General features: G+C 37.0%; 1 protein-coding gene across 1 annotated transcript in view; it reads left to right on the forward strand.

The window, feature by feature from the left end:
* NVL (nuclear VCP like) overlaps nt 1–8,802 on the forward strand; it is a 44,112-nt gene extending 35,310 nt beyond the window's left edge. The window contains exons 20-23 of the mRNA XM_075042561.1: nt 848–924; nt 2,394–2,482; nt 6,559–6,629; nt 8,443–8,802. Coding sequence (XP_074898662.1) covers nt 848–924; nt 2,394–2,482; nt 6,559–6,629; nt 8,443–8,487 — 282 coding nt within the window. The 3' untranslated portion in view covers nt 8,488–8,802. The remainder of the gene's footprint in view (nt 1–847; nt 925–2,393; nt 2,483–6,558; nt 6,630–8,442) is intronic.
* Nucleotides 8,803–14,768: the final 5,966 nt, after the last annotated feature.

Below are 14,768 nucleotides of genomic sequence, written 5' to 3' on the forward strand. Positions count from 1 at the left end.
TACTACCATGATACTACTTTACTGTTGTCTAAGGGTAATAGGGGATCTCCATGCTTACAGTGTTTGAAAATTTTGTGGGCTAGTTTCAAATATAATTTATAGCGTTCAATATTTTTTGCTGTTGGAGATGCAAAAATAATAACAAAAGAAACCACTTCTGGGATCTTGTGGAGGAAGCAGTAATAAATGGAAGAGTAGTGTCAAAAAGTCTACAGGAGTATCTACGGTATATGTAAACTTTTATGAAATCCAGAATGGAAAACTTTTAAGTTTGAAAATGTATGTCTAGAACATAAAAGATATATAATTAATTCAGTCTTAAAGGTGAGATAAGACTAAATCTACATGCTTATTGCTTAGCTATTTGATTTCAACACATAGTAAAACTAGAGGAAGTTCAGCTAAACAATGCTGTTGATGTAACCAGCTACTTAAGGCATGTCCACATATGGAACAGCGTCAGCATTACATTGCCCTGTGACAGGCTGGCCATCATTTTGTTAGAGAAAATCTAATCTGTTGATGGGAAGTTAAAATTTAGCATTACTTATTATTTCATAATTACATGTTTTTAAGGCTGGTTGTTCTTCTTGCTGGTTTGAGATTAAAAATGTTAATATTTGTGGATATTTCAGGGAATTTGTCAGACCCCTATATGATTCCTGATTGATGAAACTTAATCACTTTGGGGATGGCATGTGTAAAAAAACAAAACAAAAACAAACAAACAAAAAAACAACAACAACAAAAACCAAACCCACACAAAAAAAAACCAACCAAAAAAAAAAAAACCAACCAAAAAACAACTTTTCTTATCTTTCTCTTTTTATTATCTCAACTCCTTTAGGACGGCACCCAGCCTCCACTAGATATTGATGTAAGCCTTGAAGAAATTGCTTACAGTCAACATTGTGATTGTTATACGTGAGTAGCTTCTAGTTTTGATTTGAATATTTGATGTGCTGTACCAACAGTCTTCTGATGTGTGATAATGTGTGTTATGTTGTTACTATCAAGAGGACCTCTTAACTTTCAGGGTTTATAAGCCTTTTCCCTTATGCTATTTTTCTTGCTTTCACTTGTGCTTTTTTCCAAGGAGTTGGTAGGAATATAGGGCAAATATGCTAAAGTCTCTTTCATCTGGAATAGTTCTCTTCATGTAAATACAGATCAGTAGAGGCCTCTTGGCTTTGCGTGGTTTTATTTTACAATTCTTGCATAAACTAAGGATAAAAGAGCCCTCTAAGTTGTGGACCCATATACAATGATGATGAAAGCAAATTGGTTAAACAACCATAACCAACTTGTTCTGTCACACAGCTGAAAGCAGCGTGTTTGACAAAGTAATGAGGGCCTATTTCAACTTGTGCTTTGGGAATACCGAGGTATGTTTTTTTTTTTAGGAAAGCTTGATGGCCATATCTGTCAGAATAATTTGGAATTGTGTTGTACAAAACTTCAAAAAGCTTTAATCTATTAAATGATTTATTAAGAGTTAATGATTTTCTGGAGTTCACAAAAGAGAAAGTTTATGACATGCTGCTTGTCACAATATTGCTTCTGAATCTTAGAAATGGAAGCTATCACCAGTAATGATTTTTATTTTGTCATTGTTTCATATTTGGGAAAGATGAGTACTTTTTATTTGCCCCTTTCACTCACTGTCTTTTTGGGGGGGGGGGGGGAGGGGTGTTTGTTTGCATTTTGGATTTTGTTTGGGGTTTGGGGGTTTTTTGCTTGTGGGGTGGGTTTTTGTGGTTTTTGTTGGGTGGGTGGGTGGGTTTTGGTTTTTAAATACAGCAGTATTCCTAGCACCCCAAAATGAAACATAGGGAGTTAATTGTGAAAATTTTCTTTGGTTCAATGACTTGTGTCAGTTTGAAGGCTTGTGAAAAGTTCAACAGCTGGAAACTGGAAGCAAATATTTAGAAAGACTGATCTGACCATGTTTTGTGGATACTATTATTTTAAGAGGATGTTAACTGTTGATGCAGCTTTGAGCAAGGCAGCTCCCTTTTGTAATAATGGGTGATTCCATTTGAATCTTTCATAAGACTGATTAAAAAAAAAAAAAAATCAAGTTCCTACCAAGTGGCACAATATTAATCAATCTTTTGGCATTTTTAAGTATGCTGGGTGGGGTTTTTGCCTCTCCCCTTGCCTCTCATTTATTTGATTTTAATCTGTGGCTAAAATCTGAAGGACGTTACTCCATAATGAACGTTGCAGCAGTGGGTTGTCCTCAGACCTCTTTCAAATGTTCTTAAGATGAACCTTTATGACAGCACAACCAGCCTCTTACCATCATTTATAGTTTCTTGCCTTTCTATATGCCATTAGCTAAAGACAAGAGAAATTTATCCTAAAATAACCTATTCTGTTTGTATCTGTAGAGGGGCAGACCTTTCTGCTCTAGTGCGTGAGGCTTCAATTTGCGCCTTGAGACAGGAAATGGCCCTGTGGAATACTCAAAGCAAGAAAGGTAAGAAAGCTTTACAAAAACCTTAACTGAACAGTGAGAAGATAAATGGAATGTAAAGTATTTAAGGTAGTGCAAGACAAGCATAAAGGTGTACATGCTGTACATAAATGATTGATGACTTCAAGCCAAACAAAAATTAAGTCAGATTTGTTTCAAGAACACATAAGCATCTTTGAAGTATACGTAGGGGAGAGTACAGGAAAAAATGGTTATGCTGGAGGTTCAGCGTAAAATTTTTTTCTAAAAGAATTGAACCTTGTAACCTTAAAGAAAAGTTTATGTTAAATGGTAGTATAAACTGACAGTTTATGTACTAGACTGAATGTCTTTGCCAGATTTCCACATCACTATCAAAGACTAATTATACTGACTTATTTGCAGATATGAGTACAGTTGTAACTGCACACATACTGATCACATACTTTTGGTGCAAAATTGTACTGTGTACCTGAATCCATGCACCTAGTAGTAATGGCACTAGGAAAATCTGAGTGCCATTTTTGATCTTAGGTGTTTAGCTCATCAGTGGCTCTTGGCAGGACTTTAACAGGGAGTTATAAATTGTTTCAAGTACAATCTTTCCATATCTCTCTGCACTTTTAAGTTGTATTTTCCTGTTTTTTAAATTATTCTTTTTTTCTGTGCAGATAAGAAAACATAATTGGAAATTGAAACTCTTTTATGTAAAATGTGTGTGTATCTAGACTTTTTCCAGTAATTCTGTTTGTTATTCTACCCTTAAGTCAAAACGCAAAGCTGAGATGAAATTGTGACTTTTCAGATGATGTCCTTGGAAAAGATATTAGGCTTTCATTATGCCTCTGATTTCTGAGAACCACGCTGGAATTTTAATGGCTTTGAATCATTCTTTTTGATCTAGTATGTAACTAGTCCCATCTGTTTTTTTAACAGTAGGTTAACAGAGCAGAACGTTTGTATTTCTTGTTTTGAGGGAACTAGCATGTTCATTGGGGCAGGGGATGGAGAAACAAACTATAAAAACCTTCACTGTTGTATGACTTGGTTACCCATTTTGTTTGCTGTAGATGGAGAAGGCTCTTGATTTGAGATGGAAATTTCTGAATTTATCCTGTTTGTTTTTATAATTACCCAGAATAGACCAGGCTCTATTCAAAGATCCTCATCACTTGAATTCAGCCTTCACATTTAGGACTGCAGCCTGAGCACTTATTATATGGATATGTTGGCAGCCAGCAAGTCCATAATATATGCATAGCTTGATTGGCATGTTTATAGCAGCTGCTTGTTTGGGATGTCCTTGGGTTTAGATTTCCAAGATGTCAGCCCTGGCTGGTATGAAAGTGTATAAGGTGGTTTCTGATTTGAGACCTTGTTCATTTATATCTTCAAAAGGGTAGAGTGTGTACACAGACTGGAGAATTTCACCTTTCAGTGTTACCACAGGACAAGCACAACTGAATCCCTTCCTATGCTCTGTTCATGACTGTAGATGTGTGCTTTGTGTCTTCATCAGTCACTTTGGAATCAGCTGGCTGAGATCAGTCCTGCTCCTTTCTATTCTGTAGAAACTCTGTTGCAACTTCCTTGTTATACCTTGGTATTCTCCCTCTGGAATAAATTCAGGGGTCTGTTTTTCTTAACACTCAACAGTGGTTTGCTTGAAGGGACTTTTTTTATAGTGAAATGGAAAGATATCCTTTTTGTGATATTTCTTATAGGAATCCACAAATTCTACTTCCAACTTTAACAGTCCTAGGAGAGCTGATTATGTTAGTCACTGTGGTCTGGGAGTTGCCAGATATTGCAGTTTGTCTGGGGGAAGAAGGGGGAATCTTAACAAAGATTGGGCAGACTTTCAGTTTTATGAGGTCCCTCTGGAGTTTCTCATCATTGGCCCAGCATTTGACTGTCCAGAAGAGTTCAATATCATTTGCAAACTTGGAGTTTCCACTTCTGGGTCCTGTTTTCAAACCACTGAGGAAGATGCTGCATAAAACAGATTTCAGCACTGATGCCAGAGTGGGACCCTACTGCGGCCTGTTCCCAATCCTGACAACTGACCATTAAGCCTTACGTTCTATTTCATATCCTTTAATCAGCTTTCAGTCCACCAAAGAATCTTTTCTACAATTCTTTGGAGTTCCCAGTCCTTTGGTGGGTGTAACAAGTTACACAATTTAACCAGCAGTTCTGTGGTCTCATAGACAAGTTCCTTCAGAACCTTTGGGTGAACACCATCTGGTCCTGGTTACTTACTATTAACATCTCAACTGACCTATTTATATTCCTGTATATTTATTTCAAATAGATCCAGTTACAAAGAATGTATAGGGTATGAGACTCTCTTGACACTTTCAGCTGCAAAGACAAATGCAGAGATTTCACTGACCTTCTAAACTATGACCTTATACTTGAATGTCCCTTTGGGGATTTTTTTTTTTTTTTAAGAGATAGCCAGTGACCCCATAGCACCTGCATAGTCTGTAAAGCTGATCTTCTTAAGCAAAGAGTCTATGAGACTTCTTGTTACAGCAGTTAAAAGCAAGTGTGGTTTAACAAGTGAGATTAATTAAAGACTGTGTGGTTGAATTTGAAAAGCAAGATCTGGTCCTTGTTTGATACTTTCAAATTAAGAGGAAAGGGAACCAGCTATCCTTAACTTACCTACGTAAATAGGAAAAAAAAATTTGATGACTCAATCTTAATTTGGTTTCTGTGAAAGACCCAAATTGAACTCTTTTTTTCTTACTACAAGTAGTGTTTCCTTGAGGAAATAAGTTAAAATGCTCATATTTTAAATTTACATCTTCATTTATACTGGTATAACTTTATATGGTAATGGGAATCTTGAATAAGAGCTCCAGAGAATTGAGATGAGAGAGCAGCAAGGTTGTATGTTCAGTTCAGTGAACTTTAACCTTCATCTTTACTTTAAAGCAAGTAATAATAATTGTAGACTATTTGCTGTTCTGTTTTATACCTTAAACAAGTTCTCATCTTTAATTTAGTGCCTTCTATCTGCTATGTAGTCTTTTGCTGTATCAGCAGATTTTTGCTAAACTCAGACATCAAATATATTAATGGGGAATCTTAACAGTTTTTTTTCATGTCAGCACATCCCATTTCACCTTACAAAGATGTATGCAAAGGTAGTGGCAATACATATCTGTGGAAGAAAAAGTGTCTTAATGAAATACATTTTAAAAAATGTACCAAATTGACTCTAAAGACATACTTTTTGTACCTCTATCTTATCTGATACCTGTGCGTAATGTTAGCATTGTAATGAATCTGTATAGGATTGGTATCCTGGGATTCTTAAGTCTAGATTAAACAAGGCACTTGCTTGTGAGAACAAAGGAATCCATGATTTATTTGAGGTATGCTTACATTTCAGCATACAAAAAAACCTGTTCAAAAGGTTGGGATTAGGAATAATGACTGTGGATAGCTGCATTAAGGTCAAAAAGGCAATTTGCATAAACTTAAACAAAGGGAGTTGTAAAAGTGAAAGCTTTCATCAATTCTGGGTAATGCCGGACAAGGCAATGATATGAAGTCACTTGTTTAGGAATTGAGCATCCTGCAGTAGAATTGGAATGATAACAAAATGTTTTCTAGGTACTTACTAAATAACACTCTGTAGGGAAGCTTAATATTAAATATGCATAGAAAATGAAGGCCAGAACTGGAAGCAGCAAGATTAGAGGCATTCACTTCCAGAAGGGTCAAGGGACTTGAATTCTAACTGGATTTGATGTAAGCTGCAGTTAACTGGGCATCTTTGAGAATGAAATTCTCAATCTGCAGGTGGAAACACTAATACCTAAAATAACCTTCAGAAACAAGTAAGTATTCCTTGGCTTAAGGTGCAAGGGATAGAGGGATTAAGATCTTCCCAAAGATCATAGACAGGAGGCTACATAAAATACAAGAGTTCAGGTGTTCCTAACACTACTGAATCAGATCTCATCCAACTGACTAGCACATGCAGTTAGTTAAGTTTCATGAATGCTGCCTTGAAATACATGCAACAATCATTTGATTGTCACTTGCCTGCAATTTTATTAATTTATTATGCTTTGTTCTTTAAGGAGAAATCAAGATCTCCCGTAAACACTTTGAAGAAGCTTTTAGGAAAGTGAAATCTTCAGTATCAAAAAAGGTAAGATAAGCTGCAAGTGTGCAGGACTCACTACTCCCCTAGAAAGGACACTTTTTATGCTGGAGACTGGTGGGAATAGTTAAGGTTGCACTATACTTGCATGTATTTCAAACTGACACTACCTGTTTCTGCATTAAGCAAACCTGATGTTTTTTACAAGGTCAGAAATTAAAGTCTCCCCGTTCAGCTGCAGATGATGCATTGCATGTAGATTGATTACAATGCTATCAGGGTTATCTCTTATTCTGGCTCCTTGGGCTTCTCATTGACATTCCCAGATTAGTTACTGACCTGACCTTAACATCTTATGTCCGTGGAATTTTCAGTTAAAAGTTGAGGCCTTTAGAGTATACCACACCTTGCCACTACCTTTTTTCCCCCCTAGATGGATGTGACACCCAAAGATGCTCAACCATTTCTGTTAACGTGCAAAAGGCAGCATTTTGAGATAGGACATAAAATACACTTTACCATCTTAGTTATTTCTTATCACTCTTTTCATTATTTGCATTTATCAAGGAAGTTTGTTTTAAAGGTTTCCTTATGACCTGTTCTTTAATAACTGAAAGCTGTTCAATCATCTTACTGTAATTGATAAGTTTATATATAGAGGAATTGTTATTGCTGCAGAGCTTTTGCATATAGGTCTCTGTGTTGCCAAGAGTGTACTGCAGCCAAAATACATTAATATATTCACTTTGAACACTAGCCAGAGAGAAGTTAACTAGTTAACTGTTTCCTTTCATTATTATTGTATGGTGATGGTCAGTGATCTTTGGCTCCAAGACCCTTTAAAGATGGTATTGGTGGTTGTTTTCTTCCCCTCTGCTAATTATTAAGCAAACAGTTCAGAAGCAACAGCCACAAAAACTTAAAACATCCCCTCTAACATGGCAATCACTGCTAAGTGTTAGTACGTACTCTTCTGGTTCTTAGGAGTTAACCAGAAATGTCATTCTGCATCTCAAAGGCAGCTTAAATGTCCCATGTCTCAGAGCCCTATATTTCGGTTATATCCATCTGAAGAATTTTGTTAGGTATTTTGAAATATCTTTTGAAGTACAAGAAACTCATCTCCCATTTCCAGATACTACTTCTTATCTGCTACACAAATTGAAGCTGACAAAAACTCTCTACATACCTTCTTATGAATACTGGAAAATAAAAAACTGCATCTCACCAATTTAGTGCTTCTGACTCTTCCTTTTCCCTCCCATACACATCTCAGTTCCATTAACTTGCTTTTGGTTTAATTGGTTGACTTGAGACAAACCAAAATAAGTTGTTCTTAAAACTATGGACAGATATCACCTTCTGAAGCCAGTTATTTCAGTGGAAGTTAACATCTTTAATCATTCTGTTCCTCAAAACTGTTATTTTGAGTGATTCATGAAAAGGATTAAGGAACTAGCAAAAGAAGATCTTGTCAGTTCATTTTAGCAGAACTAGGTGAGGGAATTAAGTATCAATTCAGCAGTTTCCCCCGTAAAGAGGGCAGTATCTTCTTAGTGAATCTGCAATCTGAACACAGCATGGCAATATTAAGTCTAAGTGTGCCAAAGGCTTCTCTTAACTACATATCATTGGTGACTATCACTGGATAACCTAATTTATGAGCCAGGGTAGTGGGCTATTGCCTTATTTAGGTTTTTGTCTGTAAATGTTTTAAAATATAGCTAGTGGCTCATATAGCTGGTTTGTTTAACAAAGTGAAAGTCACTTGTAAAAGTGACATATAAAGTCACTTTTAAACATTGCATTATTTTTTACCATTGTCTGAAGTATTTTTTTCCTCTCATCTTGGCACTCTTAGGATCAAATAATGTATGAAGAACTGCATCAGTCACTGTGCAGGTGATACATTTGGACAATTCCCAGGAGAGACTTAACTCTACGTTGGTGGAGAGTTTTGTAATACCTGCACCTGATTTCAAGAGACAGGTTTGAAAGAAGCTGTACTCAATCTCTCAACTTTTTAAACTGTACCTGAAAAAAGGTCATCATAACCTACTGCTCCAAACCATCCTTAATTTAACTACTTCCAGAATAAAAGATACAATACACACTTCCTGCTTATCACCATTTACATTTTAAAAATGAACGCTTTTACTGCTGAAGAGCTAATACCATTCTAAACATTTCATGCCCTTAATCAGAAATCCCTCAGAGGGAGACAGGCTAACCCTTCAAAGTGTTTACACTGCTCAAAGAGCTGTTTTCAACCATAAATGAAAACAGCTGTTTTCAAGAACGATGACTCTGGAAGAATCACTGGGAGAAGACAGCTGTGAAAGTAGACTGGGAAAGTGCTGCACTGTATGTTATCATACCATTAATCATGCCTTTTCCAAATACAGTGACAAATTGATTGTGCCAGCACTGGTTCTCCAAGCTTCTAACAGCTTCCCTTTGCTTTATCAAAAGAAACTATCCACAGATGGCAAGATGTCTTAAAGTTATCTAGGAGAGAGTAAAGTTTGGAAATCCGAGAAGTGCTATGGTATTGTGATTTAACAGCCACTTAGGAAACATTTGAAACAGTAAGTTATCCAACAAGCTGGTTCTCAAAACAAATCTGCAACAACAAAAAATTCTATTATGGATTTGAATTTCTTAACTCACATGTTTTGATATCCTCTGGAGGAAGGAAAACATTACTGTTTTAAGAAACAGGCCAAGAGCTTCAAGTTTGGGGATTTGGGGGGTGGGGGTGTTAAATACAAGAAATTCCATCTTGGAAAGAGGGTCTTGGAAACATAACTTTCAGCATCAGCAAACTGGGAAGTATCTGAGTTAAGACAAAACATTGAAATGTAAGAGACACCAAGCAACTAATTTCTGAAACCTACAAGCCTTCATGGATTTTTTTACCACTGTCATCATTCTACAAAGTTCTTTAAGGATTAATGTCAGTTCCTATCTTTGATCAGTCTTATTCTTTCTAAAAGCACTGCAACCATCAGTCAAGGATCAGAAAAGGAAATGGATGATTTCTGCTAGCAAGTTTCGTAGAAAGTCTTTTAAGTTTGATAACACCAAACTTTAAATAATTTTTAAAGTAATGAAATTTCCATGTAAAAAACAGTAGCAACATTTATTCTGTAACCATCCCCCCTATTTTAACATGTAAGATGGAGGAGATCATTTAATCTCCTACTCAAATCATAACTTTGTTTAAACAAATTGCCATGCTTTATTAGATGTGACCTTGAACAACCTGATCTAACTTTAACTGACCTTGCCTTGAGAGGGAACAGTGCCTTACATCTTAGTCTTCTCTGAATTGCCATCTGACGAAAGATTTTGTACATTTTTCCCCAAAGGTAAATGTGGAAGGCTATTACAAATAACTAATCACAACACACTTAGGTTTTAAAAATACTGACACTCAGGGCGGCTTGTACTTACCACTGTGATTTTTGCACAACATGGTATGATGCTTCCTCCCTCTTCTAGGGAAGCCTGAGACTCAGTGACTCAAGTTGTGGGCCATATGACTAACAAATGAAGTCCCTGCATATAAAGCAGAAGATGATGTGTCTACTTGTAATTGTAAATCAGGCTTGGAGCTTCACAAATTACTGTGATCCCCAGAAATCCAAGATGAAGGATCATCATTTTATCTCAGAGTAGTTTCATCTGTGGATGTTCATTACTGTGAGGCAATGCAATTAGTACATATCAGTTAAGTGACCAATTTTAATGTAAAAATCTTATCTAGATGTCATGTACAGATCTATATAAAAACTACCCCGTTACATAAACTTTTTCCTGGTTTAGCTCTAAATCTACAACTTTGCAGGTTTTTTTACCACCTTTAAGTAAAAGGGTTTTGCTTTATAGGAAGCTACAACTGTGAAAGTAAGCTGTGAACTCTTTCAGTACAATAATACACTCAATTCAGTTCAGTGTTTGAGAGTTGACCAATGAAAAAAGAACCAAGCAGGAGCCCCGTCAAAACAGTATATGATACCTCAATTATCAATTTTGAAACTGTCACCCATTCTACTTTTAGATATGGTAATTCTAAAGGCCATTGCTGTTTTTACCTGCCTGCAGCCTGCATTGGTTTCAAACTATATATAAAAACTCGTATCAGGAATTAAGAGGTCTAACTGATACACTTAAGTAATACTGTTTAGAAATACCTGTCATCCTTTCTTGGGAAAAAAAGTGTGGCAAGCAAGCCACTCTACAGTTGAAAATAAATAACCACATGACTGATTTCTCCTTTATGGATATATAGAGGAAAATCCTGCTACCATGCTTAAGGATAGCTGCAGTTGATGAGCTTATGGAGTAAAGTCCTTAAGCCCTGGCATACTCACCTAAGAATTTTCTCCTCCTTCCCTCTTATGATGGTATTATTCCTGTGTATATATGGAACAAGAAAGCAAGGTAGGACTTGCAAGGCAAGACCAAGGAGGAAATACTGTTCAAGTAGTAATAACAATATAGTCTTGTCAAGAGTTCTAACATAAAACACATGTTTAATATACAAGGTGTCTGATGATGGTTCTTCTTAACATGTGAGGAAGTGGGGTGCAGGAGGGTTTGAATTTACAAGAAAATCTGAAGTTGAAAGGCAGAAAAAGCCAGATCAGTCAAGTGTTCATATCATGTTTGCTTACCTTGTCTGGGCTGCATGTGTGTCAAGGAGCAGACAAGGGTAGGCAACTGAACTCTATTTGACTGTTCACACAAGGAAGTGCTGCACCCACACTGCTACTTTTTCTTGGGGGAAATTCTGCTTAGGCTACAGTACTTATCACTAAAAAAATAACTTAATAAGAAATAAAATGCAAGATTCCTTGTAATTGTACACAGAAAAGGGAATGCTTTAAGGAACAAGCCTTTTCATGCAATAGAGACCACTATGTTCTGCATATGCAGCTACCACCCCTCCTAGCAGACATGCCTAGAGGAGGTTTTCCCTCTAGTCATCTTGTTTCTGTTGTGACAAGAAATTGTTCATCATGCCATTCTTCTGTCCCTTTTCCTGAGGCTAGCCACATATCTAAATCACAAGAATGATCCTGTCCCAGAGCATATTAGATCCTAGCTTAAGCATGGATAGGGGCAGAGGCAGTACAGGGAACTGTCAGCAAGAAAAAAAAAACAAACTCCACACAACACTGTCTTCATCCTTGGCTCAATAGGAAACTTTTTCAATGTTTTTGTCCTCACTGAAGTCTTGTATATACCACTGCAGGCTTGATTGATTGTGAAATAGAGGATTTGATAGAGAAGAGGTAATGGTGTATGTAGAGTTGCAGGTTGCTATACTAAAGGCATATCTGCATGATCTAGACACACCTATTTGTCAGATTGTTTTCCTAGGACCTTGCAGAAGCAATCTTGGCAGACCCAGAAGTGGCTCCTGTGCTTTGCAATGTGCAAGCTCAAATACCAGAACTTGCTTTGCCTTAAGTCTTTTGAGATTCTTTCAAATGACAGAGGAGTACACTTCCCAAAAGCTGTGTCTTAGACCACTTATCATGCAAGATCACTACTTGAAAGTGACTTTTTCTCCCATTTGTCCAGCAGCTTTAGTACAGCAGCCTGCAATCTATAGCATTGACATTATTGTTGCTGAACCTCATCATTAAATAAGGAATGAACAGCTTTAAGTTCTACTGTGGCATGCCACCTCATCTAATACAAGAATAAATGCCAAGAAGGCAGGGATGAACCACTGAGCTCGTTACCTAGCAGTGTCCCCTTACATAGAACAGATCCATTTCTCAACATCTGTAAACTTTTAAGTATGTGTTACATGCTTGCTGGCTACATTTAAAGACTTAATCAGAGGAATTCTGAGATGCAGAACCAAGTCTTAACTACTTTTCAGCTGACTTCTGGTTCCAAGTGGGAAGTCTTGCCCTGGATCTGAAAGTATGGAGCTCTGTAGCCAGAAAGATGCACCCATTTAACACATGTTAATTGGCCACTGTTGTGGAACAGACAGGTTCAACAGCAAAACAAGAATGCCAGAGGCAAGAGTTGTTCTGAAAGAGGAATATACCCACGCCTGTCCTGTGGGAAAACTCATGCCTAGTATGATCAGATTCCAGAATGCATTACTTATTCCACATAAGCAGCTTCAGATAATTGGGGGAGGGGTGTTGAAAGCTATGCAAGGCAGTTTATTCTGAAAACTTAAGTTACTCTGAAAGCTGTGAAGGGGATTCAGACCTCTCCACAATTTACCTGCAGCTAAAATACTTGGATGATATGCTTAACACAGCTGACCCAAAGTCAGCTGTGTTTTGACAGTTAAACTCCTGGCTGATTTCACATGAAGGAGAGGTTTGCCAAACTGACAATCTAGTAAGATGCTTTAGTTGCACAGAAAGGAACAAACCCTAACAAGCATGTAGGAAGGCCAAAGTTGAGTCATTCCATCTGAATAGATTTAAAAAAAAAAATTGGGTTAACTGTCAGGGTTCTTAATGCTCTTTAGGTTTTATTTGTTCTTCACTGGTTAGTCAAAGCTCCCTGCAACTTTCAGATAAAATACTTCAAAAATTATACTGTTTCTGCCAGATATATTTTAATAGCATTAATGAAAATTATTTAATTTGTTAAAATAACTTTTCTTATTTCTGTGCCATGCCTTGGCCTAAACACCACATTATGACTGGAAAAAACTAGTTATTCATTTAGAATATATCAAACACAGGCCAAGTAGTCCAGCTGGCCTTAATTCCTTTTACCAGTGGTTCAGAAATGCTTCTAACTGTTTTTTAGGGATGAAACTATGCTGCAATATAGGTTAACTTTCAGATGATCTGCTTCTGGCAAAATCCCTATTACTGCAGTTAGATGCCAAGGCCTCTTGTGTAATACATAGAAATTATATGCCTAAGAGTGGTAGTTACCAATGCTTGGCAAGAATCAGACCATGGTTTAGATCCAAACTTAAGCCTCACTGGCCCAGATTAACCTAGTCCAGTAAGTGTTCTCCAATAGGTAGCCAGTAGCAGATGTTTCAGAAAGATTATCACAAGCATAGATCTATCCCTCAGAATTCCCCACTATTCTGCAGCTCTTGAAGTGAAAATAGCACATAGTCAGAGTTGGAAGGAAAGATCATAGTCATAACACCTTAAAGCAACATTTGCAATTTTAAACATTAGAGATGGCAACTTCAGTCCTGTTTAAAAGCAGAAACTCACACTTGCACTACCCATTGGGAGGGCAGTAAGGGGCATCAGTGATTCCATCAAGTAGGTCACTAAGCCTAAGTATAAAAATTTGACTCTGAGCTCTGGTTATCTTAAGTATTCATCTAGGATAACTGAATTTCTTAACTTTAGCTTTTAGCCATAAAACTTTCTGGAGACACTTTCAGTCCTTCATCCAGCTATGGTAAACCATCAACACCAGAGAGATTTAATTCCACCTTTCGGTTCTTAAATGGAGCAATTGTGCAGAAGCAGCTTAAAAAGAAACTGTTTTGCAACTTGTTAAGCCTATTCAAGTCTTTCAACCAGTCAGTTTTCTTCTGAGTAGAAAGGAGAGGCAATGATTCTTTACAGTTCATCTATACTACCACTCAACAGAACAGGTCTTGCATCTGCTTTAAAAATACTAAATTTCTCTAAAGCTTAAAGTCCTTCAGCATAAGGGGACCAGTCAAAAATTCACCCAATATTACTTTAATCTTTGCTTTTAATTACATGTAAAAATACTGGATAAAATATATTTTGACATTACACTCTACCCTGAGCAATATGCTGGCTACCTAGCATGTTATTGGCATCATGAAGTCACTTAAGTAGTTGGCACGCTTCCATACCATTTCTGTTGCTTAACCACAGATAAGGGCCCACACTTAAACAAAATACACATTAAGAACAGGACTGCAAGCAAGCAAAGGTTAAGACATACCAACACATTCTTGTCAGGCAAGCAGCTTCTTCCAAAAAACCCAAAATGCAGGAGTTGAAGGCATCTAAAAATTAAGTTACTTACAGCAGACCAGTGTGGAGAGCAGCTAAGGCTTCCACCTTCAACGATTCCATCTTTCAGATAAGTGAATTACATACCATAGGATCTCCATTTGAGATTTAAGGGTGATTTGTAGCCATCTTTGACAGCTTAAAGCCATCATCAATGCATTAGATGATAGAAGGC

Source organism: Buteo buteo, chromosome 12 (genome assembly GCF_964188355.1).
Source record: "Buteo buteo chromosome 12, bButBut1.hap1.1, whole genome shotgun sequence".
Lineage (NCBI taxonomy): Eukaryota > Metazoa > Chordata > Aves > Accipitriformes > Accipitridae > Buteo > Buteo buteo.